The sequence below is a fragment of the Populus alba genome, chromosome 19 (assembly GCF_005239225.2).
Source record: "Populus alba chromosome 19, ASM523922v2, whole genome shotgun sequence".
Classification (NCBI taxonomy): Eukaryota; Viridiplantae; Streptophyta; class Magnoliopsida; order Malpighiales; family Salicaceae; genus Populus; species Populus alba.
This window is the reverse complement of record NC_133302.1, coordinates 2,196,330-2,224,011: the sequence shown is the minus strand read 5'-3', so window position 1 is coordinate 2,224,011 and position 27,682 is coordinate 2,196,330. Positions and strand designations below refer to the sequence as shown.

Below are 27,682 nucleotides of genomic sequence, written 5' to 3'. Positions count from 1 at the left end.
GGAAGGGTAAACTACACTTTTATCCCTCTAGATTTATCAATGTGCCATTGCTGTTAGTATGGTTTCAAAGCTTCAAATGTTCTCCTTATACTTTTTAAGAGTTTTTAATTGTATCCCTAAACATGAAGCAGCTAATAAAATTAGACTAATCACATATACGACGTGCTTTTCACATCATATAGAGGGTTCCTATCACATTTTATATTGACAATGGCTCTTAGAATTTTTGCTAAGTTAAGCTATAGAAACACAAATTCATCAAGAAATGAGTGAAAATATTTGAATTTATGAGCTTGGACTGAAATCTAGATGGATGTTTTTTTCTTTATCCGATTTTATGGGAGAGTTTTTTTTGAATTTATTAGGTTTTCAAACATATAGTAAAAATGATAAAAAAGAAATAAAATCAAATCAAAGCTTTTACGAAAACAAATCTATAAATCTTGAGCTATAAGGATATAGATGAAACATTGGTCAATTTATAGGGACACAAATGTTGTTTTCCCTATAAAGAACCGTTACAAAATAGGGCAAAGATTGTGCCCAACATTCAAGAAAATTAACAGCAAATGGATAGTTATGGTTCCCCACACACACACAGAGAATCATAAGACTTCATGCTGGCTTTGTTTTCAGCTTGACAGCTTGGCCCTCTAGCCCAACCACCACCCCCCACGACTCCACTCTTTATAACTCCCCCCTCTCCCTCCCTTAAACCCTCACCATACCCTCAAAACACTTGCATTTCAAGAATTCAACAGCCATAGCCCTCTCCCTTTCCATCTCTAGCATTACTTGTTTTGTCTTCAAGAATGGCAGAGGTGGCACAAAACGTGAGTCAAGAACAAGTGGTGGTGGTAACTGATGTTCCACAAGCTGAGAAAACAACACCAGTGCCACCAACAATGCCAGTGGTGGGGAAAGAGCTGCCATTGCCCGTGCCCGAGACTGAGGAGGTGCCAATGAAGCCAAAGCAGGTTGAGGAGGCTGTTGTGGAGACTGAGGCTTTGAAAGCTAGTGGAGGTGATGATGAGAAGATGCCTCAGTTGGTTTCTTTTAAGGAAGAAAGTACTAAAGTTGCTGATCTTCTTGAGTCTGAGAAGAAAGCACTTCAAGAATTTAAGCAACTTGTTCAGGAAGCACTTAACAAGCATGAATTTAGTGCTTTAACAACAACACCAGCACCAGCTAAAGAAGAGAAGAAGAAAGATGTGGTGGTGGCCTCGGAGGAGGAGAAAAAACCAGCCCAAGAAGAGGAAACACTGGCAGTAATAGAGGAGAAGGAAAACGTGGAGCCTCAATTTGTAGCAGAGAAAGAAGAGAAGAAAGAAGTGGTGGAAAGTGAGGTTCTTGATGATCAAGAAAAGGTGGCTCCCGTTCCTGCTGTTGCTAGTGATACTACTGCTGTTAGTACTGTGGATGATGATGGCGCCAAGACTGTAGAAGCCATTGAAGAGACCATTGTAGCTGTCTCCTCTTCAGTGGCTTCACAAGAGGAGACTTCAGCTCAGGCTAAAAAAGAGCCTGAGGGAGAGACAAAGGCTGCCTCAGCATTGGACGAGGGAGCCAAAGAAGTCAAGTCTGAGACTGTGGTGGAAGTGACACCAGAGGAAGTATCAATCTGGGGCATAACGCTTCTGGCTGATGACAGGAGTGATGTGATTCTATTGAAATTTCTCAGAGCCAGGGATTTCAAGGTGAAAGATGCCTTCACCATGCTCAAGAACACAATTCGCTGGAGAAAGGAGCTCGGCATTGATGAATTGCTTGAACAGGATTTGGGCTGTGATGATTTGGGGAAGGTGGTATTTATGCATGGTCATGACAAAGAGGGACACCCAGTTTGCTACAATGTCTACGGGGAGTTCCAAAACAAGGAGCTTTACAAGAATTCATTTTCTGATGAAGAGAAGAGGCAGAGATTCTTGAGGTGGAGAATTCAATTCCTTGAAAGGAGTATTAGGAAATTGGATTTCAGTCCTGGTGGAGTCTCTACCATTGTTCAGGTTAATGACTTGAAAAATTCTCCTGGGCCAGCTAAGAGAGAGCTTAGACAAGCTACTAGACAGGCACTTCAACTGCTTCAAGACAACTATCCAGAATTTGTGGCCAAACAGGTATATTTGTTTGTTTAATTTCTTGATTCCTTTCCTCCTTTTTTGAAAACAAACAACTTAAAATTGTTTGATTCTTTGGTGTTTGCTCTGCAGATCTTCATCAATGTGCCCTGGTGGTACCTCACAGTCAATAGAATGATAAGTCCATTTTTAACTCAGAGAACCAGAAGCAAGTTTGTCTTTGCTGGTCCTTCCAAATCTGCAGAAACCCTCACCAGGTTTGTCCCAAAAGATTTCAATTTGCTATAGAAAATGTCTTAGCTTTCTGACATGCGTTTTTGTACTATTGGGCTGTGATTTAAAATTTCTTTCTACCATCAATCAGGTACATAACTGCTGAGCAAATACCAGTGAAGTATGGAGGACTAAGCAAAGATGGTGAATTTTGCACAGCTGATGCTGTTACTGAGATTACAGTGAAGCCATCAGCAAAGCACACTGTAGAATTCCCAGTTACTGAGGTACCCTTTCTCTTTTGATTGCTAAGGAGTACTTAACAATCTTGCTTATTAAACCTGGACCGTGAATTGGATCGAACCGATTGACCTGTGACCCAAACATGTTTGAGGGTTTATGAAAGATAAAGGGGAAAAAAAATCTAAGTTGATGTAATTTTTTTTAAAAATAACTTTTTTAGATTAATCTAAGTTAAACGGATCGATCCCTGTTTGGATTTAACTACTATGTTTAAAACAAAGGCAGTTTCTTTTTTCTTTAGAAAAAAACATGTGACTTTGTCTAACTAGGAGCACCTAGAATGGTGTTTCCTTGACTAGGGAATCTTTCCTTGGGAACTCTGAACTTTGCAGTGAGACAATCAAGGGTTAAATTTAGTACTGTCATTATGACAATGTTTTACTTTTTTCCCTTGATTAACGTTAATCTAATTGATCTGCAGACATGTCTTCTGACTTGGGAAATGAGAGTTGTGGGATGGGATGTGAGCTACGGCGCGGAATTCGTACCAAGTGCTGAGGATAGCTACACAGTGATCATCCAAAAGGCTAGAAAGGTTGCTACAACTGAAGAACCAGTGGTTAGCAACAGTTTTAAAGTTGGTGAACCTGGTAAAGTTGTTCTCACCATTGACAACACCACTTCCAGGAAGAAGAAGAAGCTCCTCTATCGCTTGAAAACCAAGCCTTGTTCTTATTAATTAACGCACTATAGTGAAACAACAACAGAAGATTTTGCTTACATTCTTGCTGCTACATGATCATGTCACGTGCATCTTGAAGGTGTTTAATTTGAGGCTCTTGATTATTATGGAGGAGAAGACATGGAAATCTTGAAGCTGCATGCTATTCGTATGTTTAATTATATTTTTGCTATGGTGAAATTTGTTTTGGGTTTTGGGAATGGATCAAGGTGAGATTGTGTGGGGATAGGGAAGAAGCTCCAATAATAGTGCCAAAAGAATCATGCCAAGAATTTTCTTTGTAAATTCTTTATGGCTTTCTTTCTCTCCTTCCATGTAATTAAATATTTGTCTTTTGGACATACTATGTTTTTATTGATATTAACGAACACAATATTTTTTCTTACCTTATTGTTCTCTTTCTACGAATTCTTGTCGGTATAGTTTTGAAATTCAATTCAGGTTGATTTGAAGTTTAGAGAATTAACCCAAAAAAAAATTCTAGAATAAAACAAGAGTTTTTCACCAAAATTTGACATCCCAAGTTCAATTCTTTTTCTTATTTTTTAACTCAAATTGGTGTAGACCTGGATTTGGATTTGATTTGGTTGGTTCGAGTTTTTAAATTTTTAATATGAATTGGATTTCGTTGTTCTTTTTAAAAATTTTAAATACCCTTAAACCATTATTATATATCAAGTTTGCTCCTAAATAAATTTTAAATGATATAGCTTAATTGGTTAGGTTTTGTATTTGTTCTCTAGAAATCACTAGTTCGAGTCTCACAAACCTCAAGGTCACTAGAAGTTTACATGGTCGTTAATTTCAGGATCCACGTGATTAGTCGAGGTACACACAAGCTAGCCCAGACATCTACGTTAATAATAAAAAAAAAAGTTTGCTCCTAAACTAGTTTTTTGCATAGATTCAATTATCTTTTATTAGAAAACACTATCATTTCTTAAGAAAATTTACAGATTGGATGGAATGAAAAGTTTAATAGAGAAATTTGAAATTTTAGGGACAGAATTGATAAAAAAAAAAATTCTAGACAAATTGGTCTATGATACAAAAACCAAAGAAGTATTATGCTATAGGATTATCAGTTGACTGTAGCTTCCGAATTCAAGTATTTGTCTTGATCTCAGAGTGCCTTCCTAGTTATGATCATTATCAAACAAGAAAGAAATAATCTTTAAGACTTCTATTTCCAATGCCATGTTTACTTTTATCGAGTTTGAATGAAATAGGATAATTACACTTCTCTTTTCTGGGATTAAGATAATACGATACCTGGAGACAACTAAGGCAATGGACCCATGTAATGATCTTTCTTTGCTTTTCGGCACTCGTTTTGTGTTATGTTAGCCTTACCTATATGCTTTTTGCATCAATTTTCCATTTGTTAATCTGCTCTTTTTCCATTAATCATGAAAAAGATTGGGATATGTTCTATCTTCCAAGAAGGTGGAGGGTGGATGTTCATCATTAACATTAACGTTTTCAAGTAAAGTTATTTAGTTAGGTTCATGATTTAGTTTAGATCTCGTATCACTTAATAAATAAGCAACCCTAAAACTATGTTATTTTAAGGATTTTAAAAAAAGAAAGAAGTTAGAATAACTTGGTTTGAAGTTTTTTTTTTTTTTTTAAAAAAAATAAAATTAGAATCGTGGTTCGATTCACCAAATTACTTGATATTAACTGAGTTAATTCTTATATTTTTTTTGAAATTTAATTCAGGTTAGATTTTAAACCGATAAAATTCCAAGTCGATTTATTGATAAGACCATATTTAAAAACTTTACTTAAATATGCATATTTTTAGTACATATAAAATTTCGTTTCATTTTATTTTAGTTTTCTCCATAACAGAACTCCTCCTGCTTGTTTTTTCAGGCCATCATTGATCTAAAGTGGCAAACATGAGAGAGAAGAAATTCATGCAGAACCAAATTAACATTCTTGAAAATAAACAACTTTAGTTTTTTTTTTGCTGCTAATTAAGTGAGTAAAAAACGAGGTGACAAAAGATCATTCTCTGACCTGGTAAAGTGAAAGCTAAAGGCAAAAGCATGTATTGATGATGTAGTCGGTCCTAGAAAGGGCAAAAAATGAAGGAACAAAGGCAATCAAGATGCATATTTTCAGGAGTCATTATTTTGCCTGATCACGAGGATCCAAATCCAAAGTGCAAATTGCAGGTCCTAGCAATGGCAGCAGACCCCATGTGCTTGCTTGGTTCTTTTGCCATATAACATTGTTTTCAAAAGTGTGGGTTGTATAGTAGCCATGCCAACGGTTCTAAAACCGTTATGGGTCAACCCGGTGATCTGCCAACCTACATTCTGGTTAGACCGTGTTTAAGTATTTAAAGTAATACTCAATTAGTGGAGTCATTTGAAGAGATGAAAAATAAGTTGCATTTAAATCTCTCTTATATATTGTTTTTTTTAAATCCTGAAATTTGAAAGTTTAGCACTGATTAATCTAATCGAGTTGGGTTGACTCACTAAAAAGTAAAATTCTTCCAGTAATGATATGTTTTATTTACGAGGCTTGAATTCAAAAAAAAAATTAAAAAACAAGCCTTGAACCACTTTAACCAATCAGAATTAGTAAATCTCACTTATTTTTCTTGGGAGAGTAAGAATTGAAAGAGAGGAAGTGATGCATTTTTTCGTGTACAAAGAGCAATAGATTTTTGATGAACCACAAATTTCTGGTTTGGAATAAAAGAAGAGATTAAAATGGTAAGAAGGAAGACTTTTCTCAAATGAAGCAAGTTGGGCCACGAAAGGCCCAAGGCCATGAGAAAAAGAGCCCCAAGACAGACCATATTAATGGCGCCAGGAAGGCCCCAAAGTCCAGCCACAATTCAGGTTATAACTGTAAAATTTGAAGCGCTAGGCAAGACTAATGCTCCGTTTTTATTCATAATCATATCGTAACTATAACTATAACTATATTATATAATAATTAAATTCTAATTCTAATTATATTATAAACTAAAAATATTGGCGGAAATACACGGAGCAATTCACAGTTGATCAAGAATCAATTTACTATTGATTGCACTATTTATTTCTAATACTTTAATTTTTTATTTGAGTCACTATTTTGTCCTTTCAGGATGGTTTTATATGTTGAGATTCCTTTTCACTTGGCAAGATCTTGCATTTATGAATTGTCTAGGAATATTCCGATGATAAATTAAAGATTGAATTTGTAAAATAAAATCTTAGATTATAATTATAAAAATTAAAAGAGTAAGACTCAAATTTAATTTTAAAAAAATCTCATTTTCATTTTGGGAAATGCAAGAAAAAGTTTATGAAAATATTGTGAGGAGAAAAGGTACTAGGGTAACTACATTCTGGCCATCAAAAATACTGATCTTAGTGGTAATAGATTTAGGCCTCGTTTGTTTCTAGGAATTCACTTTTCTGGAAACTATTTTCCTCACTTTACCATGTTTGGCAAATACATGGAAAGTGAGTCAAAGGAAATTAAATTCCGATCAAAGTAAAATGTTAACTTTAACATCAGGAAAGTGTTTTCCGCTTTTTATTCTTGGAAAACACTTTCCTGATGTGGGCCCAATCCTGCGTTTTCATGCTTTTTTTACTGTTCATGTTAATTGCACTTTAAACAGTTCAATTAACATGAACAGTGTATTGCGTACACTGTTCACTCAAAAATAGCGAACAGTACAGTTCTCTTGCACTGTTCACTTGCCTGCGGGAACCTTCTTTTTTTTTAAGTGTGCTATTTTTTTAATATTTAAAAAAAAAACTAGTTTAGAGTGAATTTTATACCTTAATATTTTATCCAATTTTATTACATACTAAAAATATTATGAAAATTATAGTTTTTGTTGGATGTATTTTGTACGTAATGGAATTATAAATGGTTTCATGGAATAGTAAAAAATATTTCACAAGCTTATTTTCTTTATAATATGATATGATATATATAGTTATATTTTATAAAATAAGCTATGTGTGAATATAGGATATAATAAAAAAAAATTCATCATTATACATTTTAGATTTTTTTTTTTTTATTGTAAGTGATTAAATATTTTATATATATTAGATAAATTTGAAAAAAAAAAATTAATTTATTAATAAATTATTTTCCAGTTTCCATAATATAATCAAATACTGGAAAATATTTTTCATAACACTACCAAACCATCAGAAAATACTTTTCCGAATTCACTTTTTAGAAAATCATTTTTCCCCGGAATTCACTTTCCAAAAGGAATTCATTTTACTGGAAACAAACAGAGAATTGACTTTTCAAGAAGAGTTCAATGAAGGTCTTGTAATCTTTTAATCATGTCGAAACAAAATACATCAAGATCCACAAAGGTTTTTTTTTATTGTCCTGAGAGCAATAAGTTGTTTGCAACAAGATACGAGGTGTTGTTTTTTTATTTAAAATTTTATTTGATATTCTCTCTCTTACTTCTTAAATTATTTAGTTTAATGTTTATTAAAATATTAATTAATTTGTTTCTTTTTTAAAAAAAATTATAATACTATAGCATGATCCTGTTATGTTTATTTCATTGTTCTTTTTTTAATTTATTTTGCTTATTTCGTTTTAATGAATATAAAGAAAAAAAAATAGATAGAATGGAAAGATTGACAAAGAAAAGAAATATTTCTTGAAATAAAAAACTAAATTAAGCATGAACAACACTAGTAAAGGGATTAGTTAATTAATTAATCAGTTTTAAAATTAAATGAACTATTCAATTCATTTTTACAAAACTTAAAAAAAAAAAAAAACTAGTTTATAATTTACTCTATATACATGTCCCTTTTTTGCATGAAAATTCCATTTCTTTAATAATCAAATAAAGGATTGCATTCTGGGGTTATTTTCCTCGCTCATTTAAATTGAAATTCATTAATAGTTTTTAAAATAAATTTTATGTTTACAGAGAAGCAAAAATATATAACTTTTAATACATCTTATAATTTCTCTGAACTTTCACATTTTAGCTTTGTCATCTGACATCCAACAAATATCCAGAACCCACAATAATATTAAAAAAGAAAAAGGAAAAGAAAGACCCTCTTCGCCGTTCCTTTTTCTTATTGTAGCATAGGTGTTTTTTTGTTTTGTTTCATGGAGCAGCAATGGCTAATCTTTTCAAATGTATCCTTTTCATATATAGCTTTTGCTTTAATCATGCAATATTCAAACGATACTCTGATTTTCATGCCTTTTAATGGTCAAAACAGCTAAAAAGATTTTGTTGTGGTTCACCATTTGTTCATATTTTCACATTAACTTTTACAAAAGCTCTTTAATTGACATAAATGTTGGGAAAAGTATTTATGAGCTAGCATGATATTTTCAGTCTTTTGCATATTTAATTTCTTGCCTTGATATTATCTAGATATGCTTTTGAAACCTGATCTTAAAAGGTTTTCTACATGAAAGCCGATTATTAAGAATTTCAAAAGAAAATTGAGTATGTAGAGAGGTCATATGTTAGTATGGCAATATGTATTTGTCTAATTCAAAGTATCTTGAGTTCGTTGTCTATTTATTATGTCTTCGTTTCTTATATTGGAGGATGTTTGTAATATCCAAATATCTATTTAGCAAAGATTTTTGTGGTCTAACGTAGCGAAGCAGAAATAAATTTGTTAGATGTAGTGGTGTATTGTTGTGAAAGCTGGGCTTAGGTTGTGTTACTTAATGTCTAACAATATGTTTATATGTTTATGCTTTTCAAATGGATATGGAGGTTAAGCTCATTAGGTCATGTCTTGTGGAAACAAATAACATCCTATTTTTACTCATAATTCAGAATAGAATTTCAAAATTACATGGTTATATTTTTCTATTTTGAAAAGATATTTTATTTATATTGGATCTTAATAGCGTTATCAACTCAGTATTACATCAAAACGTTAAATTAAAGATTAGTCGAAGTGCGCGTAAGATAGCCCGGACATCCATGTTAATCTAAAAAAATAAAAAAATAAAAAATAAAATAAAAAAAAGATTGGTGATGGGTCCTCCATTCTTTTTTTATATGATGTGTGGATTGGATCAAATGCACATGGTTAAAAAAAAATCTCGGCAAAGAGAAGAAAAAACTACTTGACAAGAAAAAAAAAAAGCTTTTCAAGAAAATATCCATTCGATGTACGCAGCACCCGGATAGTTCCAACTACCTCTCATAGTATATGTTAGATACTTAGATCATGCCACTGTTCTTAAAAAACAGCCTGCTTGTCACCATCAAGGCAAAAGACAACCACCAAGAATGGTTGCAAATCTTTTGATGCATACTTTTTCCTACCCCTCCAATCTATTTTGCTATTACTTTAAAATTATATTCGGAGATTAAATTTTAGATTTAATTTTTAATAATTATGAGTTCAGTTATTTTAAAATTACTGAATTTTATATAATTATTAATTTTATGGTTCATAAAATTAATCGAGATGCATACAAGATAATCTAAATAATCATATTAATAAAAAAAAAATTATGAACAAAAATAATATAAAATTATTTTTAAGATTTTATTTAATATTTTAAATTATTACAACTTATGTAAGATTTAGACTTCCACATTGAAATATCACGTTTAACCCCAGTATAATGTTAGATCATGCCACTGTTCTTTAAAAACAGCCTGCTTGTCACCATCAAGGCAAAAGACAACCACCAAGAGTGGTTGCAAATCTTTTGATGCATACTTTTTCCGTACCCCCTCCCATCTATTTTGCTCTTACTTTAACATTACAACCGGTAGAATTATCATAAATAAAAAATCATCATGAATAGCTTAACTAATTAAATTTTGATTTTATTTTTTAATAATTATAAATTTAAATTATTTTAGGGTTATTAAACGCTTATATAATTATTAATTTTATAGCTCATGAAATTAATTGAGGTGCGTGAAAATTAACTCAAACACCTACATTAATAAAAAAAAATTATGAACAAAAATAATATAAAATTATTTTTAAGATTTCATTTAATATTTTAAATTATTAGATTAAATTAATGTTTTTAATATACTATCAACTTATGTAAGATTTAGACTTCCACGTTGAAATATCATCTTTAACCCCATTAATAAAGGAAGGGTATTTCAAGCGTTATCTCTAACCCACTTGACAAGATGAAAAACTTAGCCATAACATTAATTAATCCTTTCACTTTTAATAAAATATCAGATCAAAGGACTCCGGGCTGATGATCATTAATTATATAAAATAAATATATTCGCTACAAAATGAACTATAAATAAAAATGATCAAGTGGTATATGCATAGTAGGAGACAATTTTTAAGTTTTTTTTTCTTCTCCTAAACAGGGTCATATAGTTTCTTATCAATATTTACAATCTACAAATGAACTATTTGGCATTGGTATTTGGAACTGCATTTTATCAAATTTTGAATTTTTTTTTTTTTAAAATTGAGTGCGGTTTATACTTTTTTTGATTGTTTTGATGTGTTAATATCAAAAATAATCTTTAAAAAATAAAAAAATATTATTTACATATATTTCAACACAAAAAGTTATTTAAAAAGTAACCATTACCATACAATCAAATACGTTAGTAGCTAATTTACAGCTAACCGACAGCTTGGGCTCCTGGCAATAGAATTCGCCACGTACAATAAGAACATTCTCCCAATGTGCCACACACAGAAACCCAATTCCATCTAGCTATCTAACAGCTGGTGTGCACCGCTGTCGTGGCAGAAAGCGTATTTAGACAAAGCTTGCTCTTGTCATTTCACGTGAATGGTCTTTTGCTTCTTGCCGACAGTGCACTCTCTTCTAGCTAGCCCGTAGCCCCCCAGTCTCGGAGAGCACGCCCTCCACGTCTACATTATCCTATATTTTAAAACACAATCCTTACTTTAAAAAGTAAATGAAAGCGTTTTATGATTATTAATTTTAATATTTATAAAATTAATTAATATATATATATAAACTAATTTAAATATTTATATTAATAATTAAAAAAAATCAATATGCATGTAACGTTGAGAAAGATTCATTACACTATAAATATATAAATATAAAGTGTTGTTACTGTAAATGATTCTATAATTTTTGTTGTATTTTAATTAAAAAATATTATTAGAAAGCGTTGTTTTTTTTTTTTTTTATGTGAAGAGATGTTGGGTTTGGCTTTAACTAGGTCCAACACTATAAGATCTGACTAAGCCGCTAAATATTTTTAATTTTATTTTTTTATCTCTTTAATTTCTTTTCTTTGCTCTTATTTAATTTTTTTATTTGAAGGTGTTAACTGTTTTATTATTCCTAGTTGGTGGTTTTGATTTTTAAAAAATTATTAATTATCCGTTGAGAAGTGTGGGAAAATATTACAGTGTATGTATGTGTGTCTTATATATATATAACCTGAAAGTTTGAAGGTGTTAACTGTTTTTATTACTAGTTGGTGGTTTTGATTGGAGATCGAGCTGCAGAGATCAACACAATGTAGAAAAGTCCTCGTTTATTGTATGGAACGTAGTTTTTAGAAATTATTTTTTAAATTTTTTGTTTATGACTAGAAAAGTTAATAAATAAAAATATATTTTTAAATAAAATATATTTTTAAAAAATTATAAAAAATTGAAAAAATATCTTCAAAGTGCAAATACTGTGTAGATAACCAGGTTCCGTCTCAGGTAGACCCCTCAAGCCACCAAGTGAACAAGAGAAATTGTGAGGGAAACAAGAAATAAAGTTAAACAAGAACTGACATGATTAAAGTTCAGATTAAAAGATTTTTTATTTGTCGTTTACTTGATCTAACGTGGAAACTGGAAAGTGGAAATGGAGATGGTAGATAGACTCCGCCGCATTAACTGTATAAAAATTTGAATTTTGATTATTTTTAAAATATTTTATATTTAAAATAATTTTATTTTTTAAAAATTATTTTTAAAATTAATACATCAAAAAAATTTAAAATATATAAAAAATTAATTTTAAACAAAATAAAATTAAAATTTTAAGAAACACATTACAATCCCAATCGATGAGTATCTCTCTTCATATAAAGTATGAATAATTAAAATATTTAAAAATAATATCTTTAAAATTTTATATTTAATATTATAAAATTAAAACAATTTAAAGATAAAAAAATATTAAATTTAAATAAAAAAACTCAAACACTGTTTAAAAAAACTTCTTGCATCTGTACCTTACTATCACCGCACAGCCAGCTCTTGCAATTTACTGCTTATCATTTGAAATGAACATTTATAGCATCTTGCATTGAAAAAGTTAGATTCACCAATAAAGACAAGAAAGAGAGTATCGAAAGAAGTATGTGCACGCACCTAAACTCCTTTTTTTGTTTTTTTTCCAATTATTTTTTATTTATTTATCAGATTTAATATTACTATTTATTTTGTTAAAAAAGTTTATGAAATTAAAGTTTTTTTAAATTTTATTATCTTTTAATTTTTTTATTTGTCAAATTTAATTATTATTATTATAATTACTATTTATTTTATTTAAAATAATTTATAAAAATTAATATTTATTTTCAATTTTTATCCTCCAATTTTTTTATATACTAGATTTTCTTCCCATTCTTTTAATAAACTTCAAAAAACATTAATAAATTATTCTTAACTTTTTTTATGGTATAGTTAAATATTAAAAAATATTTTTTAAATTTTTTTTTATGACACTGTTAAATATTAAAAAAAAATATTTTTTTAATGAAAACTACTTATTAAAAATAAATTATTCTTCAGCAAACAAGCAGAACAAGCAAACGGTATCTGAGAGAACCTTGGTAATTTTGACTTGGTTTAAAAAAAAGTCTGAATTATTTTTATACATCATCATCCTTATAATAGAAGAACTTACATTTTTTTAATATATGCCTTAATTGTTTTTTATACATCGCATTCCTTATACTAGAAAAACTAACAATTTAGCACATAATACATAACATATTAATTTTTTTTAATATGCTTGAATAATGTTTTATTTCAACGTATTCATTGCCTCATCCCCAAAGTAAATTATTTTAGTTTCAAGAATAATATAAAATTATTCTTATAAATCTGGCTCAACTTCGTTCTTAACATGATATACGGTTAGAAATTCAAATTTATTATCTGTAATTAAATGAGTAAATTAATTAGAAGGTACTTTCTTCCCCTCTGGCAACTTCAAAAGCCGGAAGGTTAAAAGTGCATAAGTGAATGACTCCATTTCCCTTTTTTTTAATGCTTTCAAGAAGAGACATCTGGTTCTGGTATTGCCACGACGACGTATTACTGCTGAATGGCAGAAGAAAACAAACTCGAGTCTTCATGTAGATAACGCTATCGGTGAGAAATCTTGCTGTGGATAAAGTTGTCGGTGAGAAATCTCGAAGTAGATAAAGTTGTCGGTAGGGTTTTCTGTGTGCGCGTGAAAATATTTTTTAATCGCTTCGAAGTGATTGTTCGGCATTGTAATCGTTTTTGCTATTGCAATTTATTTTTAAAAAATATTTTTAGTCAAAAAAGATAGATTTTCACATATAGAATAAATTAAAGACAATTTTATACCAATATAAAATAAAAAACTATTTAGTTTACCAAATGTTTTTTTATTAGATATAAAGTAGAAATTATGGCAATGGGTATGTAAAAATCCGTAGATTTTTACCATTGATCACGTGACATGCATCTTCTTGAGTAGTATAAATACTCTTGAGGGAACCCAATTAATTTCAAGTTGAAGAAGTGCTTGATACTAGTAGTAGTTGCAGTGAAAGAGCTAGGGTTAGACAGGTTCTTGTTAGACACACAGAGAGATGGAGAAGAAATGCTATGGTCTTTTCTTGTTGCTGCTCATTGCCTTGGCTTCCCGTAAGTCATTGTACATATTTAACATGCACCCATTTTTTCTTTCCCGGCCATTAAATCAACTGTGCTTTCTGTACTGTTTTTTAAAGGAGATTGATTGGTTGATTTTTTCAAAATTTATGTGTGCCATTTTGCAGAGGAAATGATGGTACCTGCTGAGGCTAGGGTTTGTTTGTCACAGAGCCATAATTTTAAAGGACCATGTGTAAGAGGCCACAACTGTGCTAATGTGTGCAAGACTGAAGGTTTTCCCGGTGGTGAGTGCAAAGGATTCCGCCGCCGCTGTTTTTGCGCCAAGCCTTGTTAGTCAAATAATGCAACCTGCAAAAAATAAAAGTGCAGCAACCATGTCATGGCTAGTCTCTTGCTATTCATATGGGTGGCGTTGCTGGGTACTTTTCTTAAATAAATAAAAATAAATTCCCTTCCTTTTCTTGAGGATTCAGCTGATGATGCTAGCTGTTGGTTGCTCTGCTTTTAGAAGTATTGGAATATGAATGATTTAACTCTTGAACCATTCTGATTTGTGTGTTTTTTTTTTTTTTTTTTTCCACTTATAACGTCGGACGTCTATTAAACCCTGAGCTGAAGCCTCGGGTTACATCTTCCGTGAGTTATAACATGGATCAATGGTGTAGTTTGGATTGTTTATTTTTTAAATCGAACTAGATTTTAATTAGATCACGAAGTCAATTTCAGTTGATTTGATTCTTCTCTGACACCAGTCTCTGCTCTAAAGACCGGTTAGTCAAGTTCCGGGTCAATTTTAGTTGTTTTTTTTTGAAACTGGTCTCTGACTAGAGCCGGTCAGTCAAGTTAAAAAGTATTAATGTTCACGAGTTACTTGAATAAATTGAAGAAATTAAATCATGATCTTAGTATTGTAGTGAATTTTTCATTAATTAATAATCGTATCATATCCACAAGAACTGACCTTGTTCCTTAAACATTACAAACACTAAACTAATGAAAAAAATAAATATTAATCAACTATATACTTTTGAACAGACCAACTTGGAATAAAGACTAATTTTTTTTATAAAATCTGACATTAAAATATTGATTCCTTGTTTATACAAAATGTTGTTAATTGTTTTGCCCCAATTAACTACATGGATTTAAAAAGAAAACCATAACGCTTGAGGGTGGGATTTCTTTTAAAAATACATACAATAATTAATTAAATTAAAAACACAACAAGCAATATAATCGAAGAGCCTATCAATATTAGCCTTAGCCAAATGATCTACTATCTTATTACTTTCCCTATAGATCTTCATAAATCCCATGTTCTGTAAGCAATATAACCAGAGGGGGGCCTATCAATACTTGAAGCCTGTTGTTGTATTGTATTTCCTTTTGTTCTTTGATCATACCAACAAGGCATATACAATCCTTTCTTCTTCTATGGCTTGGTTGACAGTGATAGTCTTGTGATCTTGTCTTAAAAAAATCATTAATTTTAACTTCGTTAATTCGCCCTGAACTCATTTGAACATGTGCTGATAAAGTTACGGGACAAAACATTACAAGGATATATAGAAGAAATTAAAGAACAGGAAAGGAAAGGAGGATAAAAGCTAGAAATACTCTTTTCCTCTGTGTTGATGAATCCATCAGGATCTAGTTTGAATACAAGAAATTAAAGAAAAGTAAATAAACAGTGAAAGAGATCGAGCTCTGTGATTTTTCCCATGTAGTATAACCAAGCAGAGATCCTGCACGCCAGAACAAAACAAACTCATGAGTAGACATGAGGTGGACGAGCATGGGGGTATCTGCTTTGTGCATGTGATAATGTTCTTACTTTTAACACTTTCTATGTGTTTGTCTGCCCTTACAGCAAGGAAATTACAGTCCCTCATGTGACATCCATATTCTAGGCAGCATATAAACGAGTAGAGTTCATTTTACAGTTCGTTAGCTAACGTTTTAAGCAAGCTAAAGACATGGAGATCAAGAGATCCTTTGGGCTTTTCTTCTTGCTCCTCGTTGTCTTGGCTTCTCGTAAGTCCATTTAATTAGCGTGCACCTCCATTAACTCTCTCAACACTTTCTTTATCAATTTCTTCTGTTGGTAATTATATTTGATTTTGGTTGTGTGGTTTTGCACGCAGAAGAGGTGGTGGTGCCTGCGGAGGCAAGGGTTTGCCAGTCACAGAGCCATTATTTTAAAGGCCCGTGTGCAAGGGACCATAACTGTGCCTGGGTGTGCAGGAATGAAGGTTTCTCCGGTGGAAGATGCAAAGGGTTCCGTCGCCGCTGTTTCTGCACCAAGCTTTGTTAAGTTGAGCAAAGAAAATGCAGTGACCATGTGTTAAGGTTGCTAAGCATGCATTTTGACATGAAAAAAACACTATCTTAATATCCTCTATTTGGGCCTTTTTCAAATAAGTGTTTTTGTTTTGCTTGTTCAATTAGCTGAGTATCCATAAGTATGTCTGCATCACTTGTGTTAGCTTGCTCTTCAGCTAGGCAACTTGCTAGCTTTAGAACCTGCGGCTGATCGATGATGCTGGGGTTAATGTCAATGTTTGTTTCGTTATGTAATAATTAACTCTCCCTTCTTGTTCGAGGAAGCATTCTTGCCACCTAATTTCTGATGTTCCCAATGGATTCTTGATGAGAAAATGTGAGTGCTGGGAAAGAGTCCAAACACAACAAGATAGAAGAACATTTTAGTATTTAAACCTTCTTATTAAACTTCATCTAGCTTAGCCGGTCAATTTCGAATTAGACTTTAATTTAAATCAAATGGGAATTGATTTATGAATCTTCAACCCATCTATTCAACTTGTCAGCTGGATTTATTTATTTATAAAAAAATAAAATGATATCGTTTTAGAATATAATCCTGAATCAATTTATATTAACCTATATTAACCTACTCAATTTATGATTTAGATATTAGATTAGATTGAATCGAGTTATTTTTATTAACTTTGTATTTAAGCATTTTGGTGAAATTTGAATTTTTATTTCACTATCTATATTAAGTGTTAATAAAAAAACTGAAAACCGATTAAACCAAAAAAATTAAAAAAAATAACTGAAAAAACCGAACCGTGAAAAAAAACCGACTAGAATTTTTTAAAAATTGACCGATTCGAGTTTATAAGCCTGAAACTGAAAAAACCGAATCGAACTGAACCCAAACTTAAAAAACCGAGCCAAATTGAAAAAAAAACATAGCCAAACAAAATCAAACTAAAACCAGTCAATTTGAATCGATTTCATTTTTTTTATAAAAAAAACCAATTTAATTATTTTTTTAATAAAAATCAAACCTAATTGAAAATATTAACCCTAATCAAGATGCTCAATTGCACAAGTTGGAATTATAATTTGAATTTTGAACTCAAGATTTAAGGATATATTTGGATCGGAGTACTTTTCGGAATATTTGATCTGTCATTGAAAGTTAGCTTCAGTTAAAAGTGGAATATTTTTAGTGTTAGCATCTGCTTAATTAGCTTAGGAACCAACCTACGGGTTAGACATACCCTTTTTTCTAGTAAATAGACCTGTGCTTAATGCTAGGCTACCCCATTTATTAGTAGGCTGTTGTAAAACCCCATCCACATAATATTCGATTCAATCGAGTTGATATGTTAGGTCAATCCTATATTAACAAGGGCTTTATGATCTACTAATACAAGGCCTCCTCATATAAATTATAGTTGTAAAACTCAATCTGACAAAAATTCAGTAGTCACAGGTGTCGGGAGAGTTCAGTGTATTTAACAATATAGTAACAGATGTTTTTTAAATAACTTTTCATACTTAAATGCATGTCAATAATATTTTTTTATTTTTTTAAAAAATTATTTTTGACATCAGCACATCAAAAAGATCTAAAATATATAAACCGTATTAAATTTTAACAAAAAAAATTAAATTTTGTGAAAACACATTTAATTAAAAAAAATTAATTAAACAATGATTAAGTGTTTAGTTTTTTAGTTGTATTTTGTTATCCTTTGCAAAAAAAAATTTAGATTGATTCATTTATTATTATTATCTTATCTTTCAATATTTAATTATTAAATGTTTAGTTTTTTAATTGAAGTTCAAATCTAAGAATTTATTGGATTTACGAGTTGAAAAGATTAACTTTAGTATGTAAAATTAACATGGGTTTATTTGATTTTTTAAAAGTTTTTTTTTTTCATTCTCCAACATTTTGTTATTTTTATATTCACTTTCTATAAGATTTTTTAGTTGTTTTGAAAATAACATGGGTTACTTTGCTCCTTTTTTTTTTTAGCTTTTTTAAAGAAATCTTATTTGTAAATTGAATTAAATTAATTAATTTCATTCTTCGATTTGTTTTTAGGTGTTGAGCTCCAAAAAAATTAATGGATTAGGGGTTTGATAGTTTAACTCTAGTTTAAAAGATTCACTTTAAACTTATTTTTTTATTAGATTTGACTCAGTTTTTTTTTCATTGCTTTTAAATAATTTTTTTATTGCTTTTTAATATTTTTTTAATGTCATGTCAATAATTATAATTTAATTTTTTTTTAATATATATATATATATATATATATATATCATCTTAATATTTTTTTTATTATAAAAACAATTAGTAGGCTCACAACATAACATGAATCACCTGTTTAGGACCACCCACCCACCCACCAAGATAAGCAATATGGACCCACACAGGTAGGCATAGAATTCCGATGAAGCTTAAATTTGATCTTTTTAACCTTTTCGAGGTTTCTGAAAATGAGGTCCAAAGCTGACTTTACACTCAGATGGCTAGAAGGACATGGTGTTGATTGCATTGGGCTTAGCATGTGCATATATTTCCCTTGCACCAACATATATGTAAAAGCAAAACTGTAACAAAAATTTGATTGAATTTTTATTTCTATCCAAATAATTCTCCAATTAATTTCATTTTTTTTAATTATATATAAATTAAATTTTCCAATCAATTCTCTTATATTAAGACTAATTTTATTTTTCTAATCCAATCAGAGGTACTGTTCATAAAAAAATTTTCTAACCAAATAAGAGATAGAACATCTATATAAAAATCATTACAAAAAGTGAAAATACAACAAGGATAGCATTCAACACATAATGATAAAAAAAATAATGGAATTACAGTGAAAATACAAAAAATTCTAAAATTTTATTTTATTTCTTAAATATTAATCTAATCAAGTTCAAAAAAGATTTACAATGTCTTTTATTGACTAAAAACCCAACTTAAACCAGAAAATAAAATCAAAATCCTAACACATAAGGAAATAATTAACACAAATATGAAAACAAATAACAAATCCAAAATATCTAGAAAAAATAACAAAATTAACAAGAATAGCAACATCAAGTCTTAAACATCTCCATTTAAAGTCATTATCATGATTTGGCATAACCAAGTCTTTCTTTGAACCTAGACATGTTCCACTTATCCATTAAAGTATTTGCTAGGTTATCTACATAATGTATTTGGTAATAATATTCAAGTAACTACCCAGAACTTCAAATATCTACACACCCGGTTACATCAAAGTTTTTATTTATATTCCATGAAAATACATTATGGGAAACTTATCTCAACATATTTCTTTATAAACAGCTTTTAATTGCCTGCTAGCAATAAGATTTTGAATTTTGAAGCAAAAGGATGGGGCATGAATTACAGAATAAATATTCTAGTTAGGCTAATCTAAAGGTAAGTGCATAATATTGGAGGTGAGGAATCCAGGGAGCATGGCTCCCCCCAAAAAAAAAAACATATTGGTCTCATTATGTCTAGCACTAACGAATAAACAAATAATTAGTAGATATATATGCCAAAACATGACCTTTCTCTTTTCTTGGTACGCCTAATCTGAAATGCTGTCCTATGTTAACAACAAAAACATAGTTAATGAGCACATTGATGTTTTTTTGTGAAGTCAAAAGAATCATAGATAAGATAAGAACACAAAAGAAAATTAAGAAAATGAGAGAATGGCATTAGCATGAGAGGAGCACAAAAAAGAAGGGCCCACTTGCTCTCTTATATCAGAAGAGGGTGGCACAGGGCAAGCAAGCTATGGAGGAGGAGGAGTAGGAGGAGGAGGAGGGTTTTGAGGTGGGTCACCAACCCCTAAGATTCTTTCGTTTCTTCCCATATCTGTGGCTATGGCTTTTAATTTATTTAGTCCCTCGTTAAATTCTTTCTAGAAGCAAGAACTTTATTCAGGGTAGAAAGGTCTGTATACCCACCTAGCCCTAGCCCTAGCCCTAGACCCGTAAAATCAACATGGTCGGCTAAGTGACATGCTACCTGAAGAGTTTCTGGAAAAGAAAACATAAAGAATGGTGCATATATTGCTAGGCAGGTTGGTTGGATTGTGAAAATTACGTTGATAGTGAAGTTTGATCAATAATTGCAACTACTCTCTCGTGTTTAGGTTACAAAAGAAAGACTCATGATCCAAAATCTTTTGAAGGATGTGGGAGATGAATTACATGTTCATAGGCAACTACCCCATGTTTCTCTTCATTAATAATAGCAACAAGTTTCCATGTCTTTAGAAATCAAAGTGGTAAAAAAAAACAGTTCCAAATTACTTTATTTTATTTTCATCTTGGTTTAGTTAAGGTTTAATGAAATCATTGCTATATAATTATATAGTATTTAATTATTGTTTTGAGATATAAAGGATGAAGATTGTAGAAATAGAGGATACATGTCTCTTTGCACTTCTTGTTTTAAAAATATAAAAATTCATTTCAAAAATTATCTCAGTGAAAAAAATTATTTAGTATCTTTATTTTTATTTTTTCTATCAAACAAGTTTATTATCTCATGTATATCCTTTTTTTTTTTTTATTCTGAGATATAAACCAAACATAACCTAAGAGATATTACTTGTAATTGAAAAAAATATTTAATTTCCAACCTTGTTTTATTGAAATAAATTACTTTATTTTATTTTTGTTTTGGTTTAGTGGAAAGTTTAAAAATAATTGTTATAAATAAGCAAATGTTTGATTACCTCAAAGATATGTCTTCCGTGCTTCTTGTTTTCAAAGTATTGAAACTTATTGTGAAATTATTTTAAAAGATAGATTTACATGTTTTCATATATTTTTTATTTTAAAAGTATACAAATTCACAATAAAATTATTTTAGAAATAAATTTATTTATATTTATATTTTTTATTATTTTAACCAAACATGATTCCGGGTTTTTTTTATACATATATATTTGTCACCTAAGAAATATTATACATCCCCATTACTTTAAAAAAATTATACTTTTTTTATATATTTTTTTACTGCTGCTGATTTCAGAACATAAATAGTTGGATTGGGGAACAACTGTGGTAGTAGTTGGTGGAGCTAGGTGGACTTGCGGTTGACAAGAACAAATAAATTACTACATCTTCTAGAACATCTTGTGCACCGTAAATCATCTCAATCGTGGAGGGTAGGGGAAGTTAGTTACCTGTTGTATCTTCTGGGTCCCGAAAATTGACCAGAGTCAGTGGAGCAAGTTTAAGTCTCTCGTCTCGTGCTCTTCTTCTAGAACCCTTTTGCATAAAATAATAAAACAAAATTATTAATAAAAGGAAAGAGGATGAACATTTTATAGAAAAGTTAAAAAAGGAAGAGAATCAGAGGATAAGATTGATAGTGAGTTGAAAGTGTAAAGCAAATCATTATTCTTTGAAGATACTGTTTCATTGTAATTTTGAGATAAAAGAGATAAAGATAATATAAATCAAAATTTATTAAGTTAAAAAGATAAAAATAAATTTGTTTATGGAACATTGGATTTTTATATTTTTAAAATATAAAATATAGATTTTTATTTTTTATTTTTTTTTCTGTTTCAAAACAGCAACTCATGTTATTAAGAATCTGTATATTTTTTACGTTTTAAAAATATTTTTGAAAAAAATAAATATGTTTATTTGATTGAAGAAAGATATATATTTTTATATATGTTTTTAGAACATTAGATTTTTGTACTTTTTGAACATGAAATACAAAGAAAATATATTATATCTATCTTTATTTTCTATATCTTTTATGTTACTAAAAGTCTGTTTTGTTTTTATATTTTAAAAAAATTAAAAAAATTTTATTTTAAATTAATTTTATTTAGTGTTTTCATATTATTTTTCAGTATTGATATTAAAAATAATTTTTAAACAAAAAATATACTTTAAAAAACACACATTACAACAATACAAAGCATTCTTTAAATAGTTTTATTTGCTATGGTAGGTACTGCACAACTTCTATATTTTGTTTTTTGTTTTTTTGTTTTTTTTTACCTTCTTCACCCCTAAAATTTGCAGCATTTCCTGATATGGCAATACCCCACCATCAAGGTCCATTTGCAATGTCATAGCAAAATTAAATAGGCAGATAAAAATGGATAAAAACTGAAGTAAATGCTGGCAAGGGTTTGGTAAGGTTGGTATTGTGATTTTTTTTTTTCTTGGTAGGGAGGGAAAGGAGGGCTTAATGAGTCTTGAACTCTATACACTACATGAGATGGGTTCTTATCTTCTTTAAATTTCTCACAAGATGTGAGTTGATTTTTATTTTATTTTATGCTTTTTTTGGGGGTCTACCTAATTTCTCTTGTTGAAATCATTTTATTGAAAGAGAATTGTTCAAGCTCATTAGAAAAATGGATTAAACAAAAATGATATACTCCCCTTAATTAAAAAACAACAATGGATAAAATAATAAATAATTATAATATTAACAAATAAACTATTCGTCATGCATTTATGCTTGAAGCTGGTCATGTAGGGCTACCTCAGAACCACCATCCCCTCCTCTCTTGTTTAAAAAGTTAGGTGAGTATGGATATTTTTAATTTGTTTGGTATTGTAATTTATGATATTTTTTAATTAAAAATATATTTAAATGATATTTTTTTTTATTTCAACATCAACCCATTAAAATAAATTAAAAAAATCCATTTTTTTTTTAACAAAATAGAGAAATGAAACCGAAAAAAGGATATACAAATTTCAAGAGGTGAAAGACAATTGACTCCCAATAAATGGAAAGAAAGTAGAGCTACCTACCAAATCCAGCACTAACTTAATTGTAACCACTCATCTTTCTCACCAACTTAGTCAAATCCCGTGCCATTACTTGAAAACAAATATTAAATAATTGTATAGTGTCCAAGTCAATTGCATTGCAGCCCTGCTCTCTCTCACCACCTCTCATTTACATATATATCTTCCCTTCTCTTGCATTCTTCTCCCAGCAGTTTTCTTCGACTTTTCCCGCATTTCTAACACAAACACATCCTCTTTTTAGCCCCCTCTCGTCACGTCTCTTCTCTCTTGATTTGGACACAAAGAAGAAAAGGAAGAAGATCATGGGCAGATCTCCTTGTTGTGAGAAAGAACACACCAACAAAGGTGCGTGGACTAAGGAAGAAGATGAACGCCTCGTTAATTATATCAAGTCTCATGGTGAAGGTTGTTGGAGGTCTCTCCCTAAGGCAGCTGGTAACTTTTTTTTTTATTTCTTCTCTCTTTTCTCTCCGCTCTTTGTGCCATGAAGAAGAAGAAGAAGAAGAAGATCACCCTTCATATCTTTTATTGATTTTTGTTTTAGGTTTGCTTCGATGTGGCAAAAGTTGTAGACTGAGGTGGATAAACTACCTGAGGCCTGATCTCAAGAGAGGAAACTTCAGTGACGAGGAAGATGAACTCATCATCAACCTTCACAGCTTACTTGGAAACAAGTGAGTGCTTTGCTTTTGTTTAATTTCTTCCAATAAAAGCAAAAAGCTTTCTTTGGAAAAAATGGCAGCAGTATTTGTTTCCAATATTCAACTTTTGATGAACTTTTAGAGCTATATCTCTTTTCACAAGAACAAAATCTCAACTGGTTATGACGAGTTTTGGTTCTAATTTTTTGTTTTTTAATTTCTTGAAAATCCTCCAGGTGGTCTCTCATTGCTGCTAGGCTGCCAGGAAGAACTGACAATGAGATAAAGAATTATTGGAATACTCATATCAAGAGAAAGCTCTTTAGCCGTGGAATTGATCCTCAAACTCACCGTCCACTCAACTCCTCCACCACCTCCTCCACCACTTCCACCACCACAAACAGCACCAGCAATAAAAATAGCAACATGGGCACCAAAAGGATTACTAACTTTAAACATGAAGAACAAAACTATTCATTTGTTCAAGCCCAGCCAGAGTTTATGATGAGCAACATAGTCAAGAAGGCTAGCGATTCAAGTATTATCAAGGTAGGTGGCAGCGGTGACTCTGCTGAAGATTCCAATAGTAGCAGTGGCGTGACAACAGAATTAGAAGTGTATCCAAATCATAAACTCAATCTTGAGCTCTCTATTGGCCTTCCATGTCAATCTCAACTTTCTTCTATCAATGATCTTAACGATTCAAACCAAGCAAACCAACAGCATCAAGAACAAGCAGTCACATATCAATTGTTTGGGACCTCTGCTACTCCTACCTCCGGTGCCTCTGCTGTTGTCCATAGAACAGCATGTTTGTGTTCTTACAATCGAGGGTTCAAGAACAGTCAAGCATGTAGTTGCTGTAATGCCGTGGAAAAATTTGTAACAGCTGATAGTCTTTATAGATTTTACAGACCTTTGGATGCTTGATGACCATCAGGGATCAGTTTGATAAGGCTAGTTCACATGTATGTAAACCATGGAGGGTTTAAGAGAAATTAATCCCAACAGTTTAGAAAAATTGTTCCATGCTGAGTTTTGGCTTTAGTTTTTGCTCTTATTAATTTCTTTCAAGTTTTAATAGGAACTTAATTTCTCGGATAATTAATGAATGTTTTATATTTATTTTATGGTAATTTACTTAGAGGTTTTACTTTGAATATCATTTTTACTAAATTGATATTTTGGTCCTTGAAGTTTTATGTTTCATTGAATGAAAACACTGTTGTTATTGTCATTCTATTATATTTGACAAGATTACGAACACATTACAGTTACAATTAAAAAACAATTATGGGTTATTCACTATAGCAGTAGAGAGAAACATTGTGAATTGTATATATTAGTTTTCATAGTGCTTTTATTTTTTTAATTATTTTTTTCCTTCAGCTTTTTTTTCACTTTGGTCCCTTAATTAATTTTTTTTTCAATTTGTTTCTTTCACCTTAATTTAGTTTGGAATTAGATTTGGTGATTTATTTTGTTACCAGGTTAGGGGGTCGCACAAAGTTGAGGAAAATTCCATCGCTTGGTTTGTTGAGATAAAATAAGGTTTTATTGATTTAAGACAATTAAAGTTTTGGACACTGAATTTGAAGATTGAACAAATATTTAGCCTATTTTTTTATGACATTAGGGATTAAATTGGATGGGTAGTGAAAAATGTTCATCCTTTTTTTTTTTTAATTACTTAGCTTTTTTATTTGATGCTTTTGAATTGTATTCATTTGGATTGAACTTATTAGTTTGTTTTGGTTATATATATATATATATATATATATATATATATATATATATATATATATATATATATATATATATATATAGAGAGAGAGAGAGAGAGAGAGGGCGGAGTTGGTAGCATTCGATAAGAGATGTCAAAATTAATATAACAAGATATATTATTAAAAAACTTATTTATTTAAAATAAAAATATTATATTATTTTATATTTAAATATTAAATAAAAAAATTAAAATATTTTACAGGACTCAAGCCTCTACTTATCTTTCTCTAGTTCCACCCCTGTATAGAGGTATAGTGATGTCAAGAAAAAATTATGGCATGCAGTTAATATTGATCTAAAATAATTAAGGTTTGAGTAATGAAATTTGAACTAAAACAAGAGGAAAGATGAAATTGAAGGGGCATGAGAAGAATGGCTAGCGCGTGCACTCACATGCCATTATGTGAGGAGTGTCGCCGCATGTGAAGGCGTGAATGGCCTCCTTTGACATTTAAAGGAGGTCTTCCATGGTCTTTCTTGAATCATCTTGGTGGATTCTTCCATTTAGGGCTGTATGTGTAGAGGTTGGGGTTGCGATATGGTGCCTACTGCCTACAACCTTTTTTTCTCCTCTAATCTCTATTTTCTCTATCATTAGCTTGATTTTTGTGCATTGCTTCGTAAATTTTCTTTTATAATTATTTTTTTCTTATTCTTTTGATAATTATTTCTTTTCTATTCTTTTTAAAACTTGATTAATTTTTCAATTTTATTTCTTATAATTGTTATTTTTTTTTCTATGGGATAATCTTGGATCACGGGTTTGAAAAGTTAACTTGGATTGACTTAAATCGTTTGTTTTTAGTGATTTTTTTTTAAATCATTATTTTTGGTTTCTTCGTTCAATATTTAGTTAATTAGTCGATAATTGAGTTTCATAATTTTTTTAATTTACTCTTAATATGGTTATCACAATCTCTTAACCCAGGTCGCAGTTTTTGAAAGTTAACATAGGTTGACTCGAGTATTTTTTTCTTATCATTTTTTAAGTTGATTTTTTCATTCATTTGTCAATATTGGGTTAGTTGAGAATTGAGTTCCATAATCTTTTTTTTATTTGCTTTCTATGTAAGTGAGTTTGATGGGTTTACATAGGTTGACTTAAATCACCCTTTTTTAATCCATTTTGGAAGTTAATTTTTTTTTTTTCATACTGCGACCTTAACTTGATTGAAATCGAACTTCTCGATTATGCTTTGTAGTTCTTTAGTTGCTTTTTTAGGTTAACTCAGTTCCATAACTTAGATAGTAGATTAAGAAGGTCAACTCAAGTTTACTTGGGTGATTTCTTTTCAGGTTTTGATTTCTCTCTTTTGTTTTTCTCTCTCTCTTAATTTTTTTTTTTCAATTTTTTTCTTTAATATTGTTTTTTTATTAATTTTTTAATTAATTTTATCCTTTAATTTTTTTAGTAATTTTAAATTTGAACTCCTAATTTTATCCAACATCATCATCTCATAATTACATTGGAAGTTTCTACTGCCCAAAATAGTTAAATGTGAAGTATATACGAAGAATTCATGGAAGCACCAAATTGACAGAAATAAAAATAGGATTCCTATAAACCTGTTTGAAATTGTAAGGTATCAAAAACAGGACGATCTTATGCCCTAATTATGAACAGAGACTTTTAATGCCAACAACCCCAAATCAAGTGCATTGCTATTTTTATCCCCCTAGAATTTGCCCCTCGTGGCTAAACAAGGAAATCATAATTTAACTTCCCATGAATTAGGTTAAGGTTTGCAAGGAAAATAAAAAAATACTATTGAAGTTAATTGATCTAATTTGTTTACAATTACTCTAAAAAAATACACTACCATTACACTTAACCGATCTATAACCCGACCTTTAAATTATTATTGACTCGATTAATAAAATTATTTAGGAATTGATTTAATGTGATTTGATAAAACAGTTCAATATAATATACAGAGTCAAAACAATAATATCACTTTAATTTCTTTTAAAGAAATTAATTGACTTGTATCATCTATATTAACATGGTTAATCTCAAAGAACAATCTCAATCTAATAACTTAAATTATAAAATAA

At 30.2% G+C, this 27,682-nt stretch overlaps 4 protein-coding genes across 5 annotated transcripts; all 4 read left to right on the top strand.

Annotated features, from left to right (window-relative positions):
- The first annotated feature begins 584 nt into the window (after positions 1-584).
- On the top strand, positions 585-3,661 carry LOC118051944 (patellin-3). The gene is made up of 4 exons (XM_035062739.2): positions 585-2,117; positions 2,211-2,335; positions 2,443-2,578; positions 3,016-3,661. Exons 1-4 carry the CDS (start codon positions 813-815, stop codon positions 3,271-3,273), a joined length of 1,824 nt encoding a protein of 607 aa, XP_034918630.1. The 5' UTR covers positions 585-812; the 3' UTR covers positions 3,274-3,661.
- Positions 3,662-13,981: 10,320 nt separating this feature from the next.
- Positions 13,982-14,658, top strand: LOC118051943 (defensin-like protein 1). The gene is made up of 2 exons (XM_035062738.2): positions 13,982-14,144; positions 14,279-14,658. The coding sequence occupies exons 1-2, from the start codon at positions 14,090-14,092 to the stop codon at positions 14,446-14,448; spliced, it is 225 nt and encodes a 74-aa protein (XP_034918629.1). The 5' UTR covers positions 13,982-14,089; the 3' UTR covers positions 14,449-14,658.
- Positions 14,659-15,344: 686 nt separating this feature from the next.
- LOC118051941 (defensin-like protein 1) lies at positions 15,345-16,720 on the top strand. Of its 2 annotated transcripts, none has more exons than XM_035062737.2 (2): positions 15,345-16,148; positions 16,262-16,720. In XM_035062737.2, exons 1-2 carry the CDS (start codon positions 16,091-16,093, stop codon positions 16,426-16,428), a joined length of 225 nt encoding a protein of 74 aa, XP_034918628.1. In that variant the 5' UTR covers positions 15,345-16,090; the 3' UTR covers positions 16,429-16,720. The 2 variants fall into 2 exon arrangements, with proteins under 2 accessions (XP_034918628.1, XP_034918627.1); XM_035062736.2 differs by having other exon boundaries at positions 16,259-16,720.
- Positions 16,721-23,327: 6,607 nt separating this feature from the next.
- LOC118051940 (transcription repressor MYB6) lies at positions 23,328-24,970 on the top strand. Its single transcript, XM_035062733.2, has 3 exons — positions 23,328-23,636; positions 23,746-23,875; positions 24,079-24,970. Exons 1-3 carry the CDS (start codon positions 23,504-23,506, stop codon positions 24,770-24,772), a joined length of 957 nt encoding a protein of 318 aa, XP_034918624.1. The 5' UTR covers positions 23,328-23,503; the 3' UTR covers positions 24,773-24,970.
- The last annotated feature ends 2,712 nt before the right edge of the window (positions 24,971-27,682 follow it).

What these genes read in the sequence shown, in the direction of transcription:
- LOC118051943 (XM_035062738.2), top strand. Translation starts at nt 14,090, where the DNA reads ATGGAGAAGAAATGCTATGGTCTTTTCTTGTTGCTGCTCATTGCCTTG. An exon ending in GCTCATTGCCTTGGCTTCCC is followed by an intron (nt 14,145 to 14,278) that starts GTAAGTCATTGT and finishes GCCATTTTGCAG; the next exon opens with AGGAAATGATGGTACCTGCT.
- LOC118051940 (XM_035062733.2), top strand. Translation starts at nt 23,504, where the DNA reads ATGGGCAGATCTCCTTGTTGTGAGAAAGAACACACCAACAAAGGTGCG. An exon ending in GTCTCTCCCTAAGGCAGCTG is followed by an intron (nt 23,637 to 23,745) that starts GTAACTTTTTTT and finishes TTTTTGTTTTAG; the next exon opens with GTTTGCTTCGATGTGGCAAA. An exon ending in CACAGCTTACTTGGAAACAA is followed by an intron (nt 23,876 to 24,078) that starts GTGAGTGCTTTG and finishes AAAATCCTCCAG; the next exon opens with GTGGTCTCTCATTGCTGCTA.
- LOC118051941 (XM_035062736.2), top strand. Translation starts at nt 16,091, where the DNA reads ATGGAGATCAAGAGATCCTTTGGGCTTTTCTTCTTGCTCCTCGTTGTC. An exon ending in CCTCGTTGTCTTGGCTTCTC is followed by an intron (nt 16,149 to 16,258) that starts GTAAGTCCATTT and finishes TTTTGCACGCAG; the next exon opens with AAGAGGTGGTGGTGCCTGCG.
- LOC118051944 (XM_035062739.2), top strand. Translation starts at nt 813, where the DNA reads ATGGCAGAGGTGGCACAAAACGTGAGTCAAGAACAAGTGGTGGTGGTA. An exon ending in TCTGCAGAAACCCTCACCAG is followed by an intron (nt 2,336 to 2,442) that starts GTTTGTCCCAAA and finishes ACCATCAATCAG; the next exon opens with GTACATAACTGCTGAGCAAA. An exon ending in TAGAATTCCCAGTTACTGAG is followed by an intron (nt 2,579 to 3,015) that starts GTACCCTTTCTC and finishes ATTGATCTGCAG; the next exon opens with ACATGTCTTCTGACTTGGGA.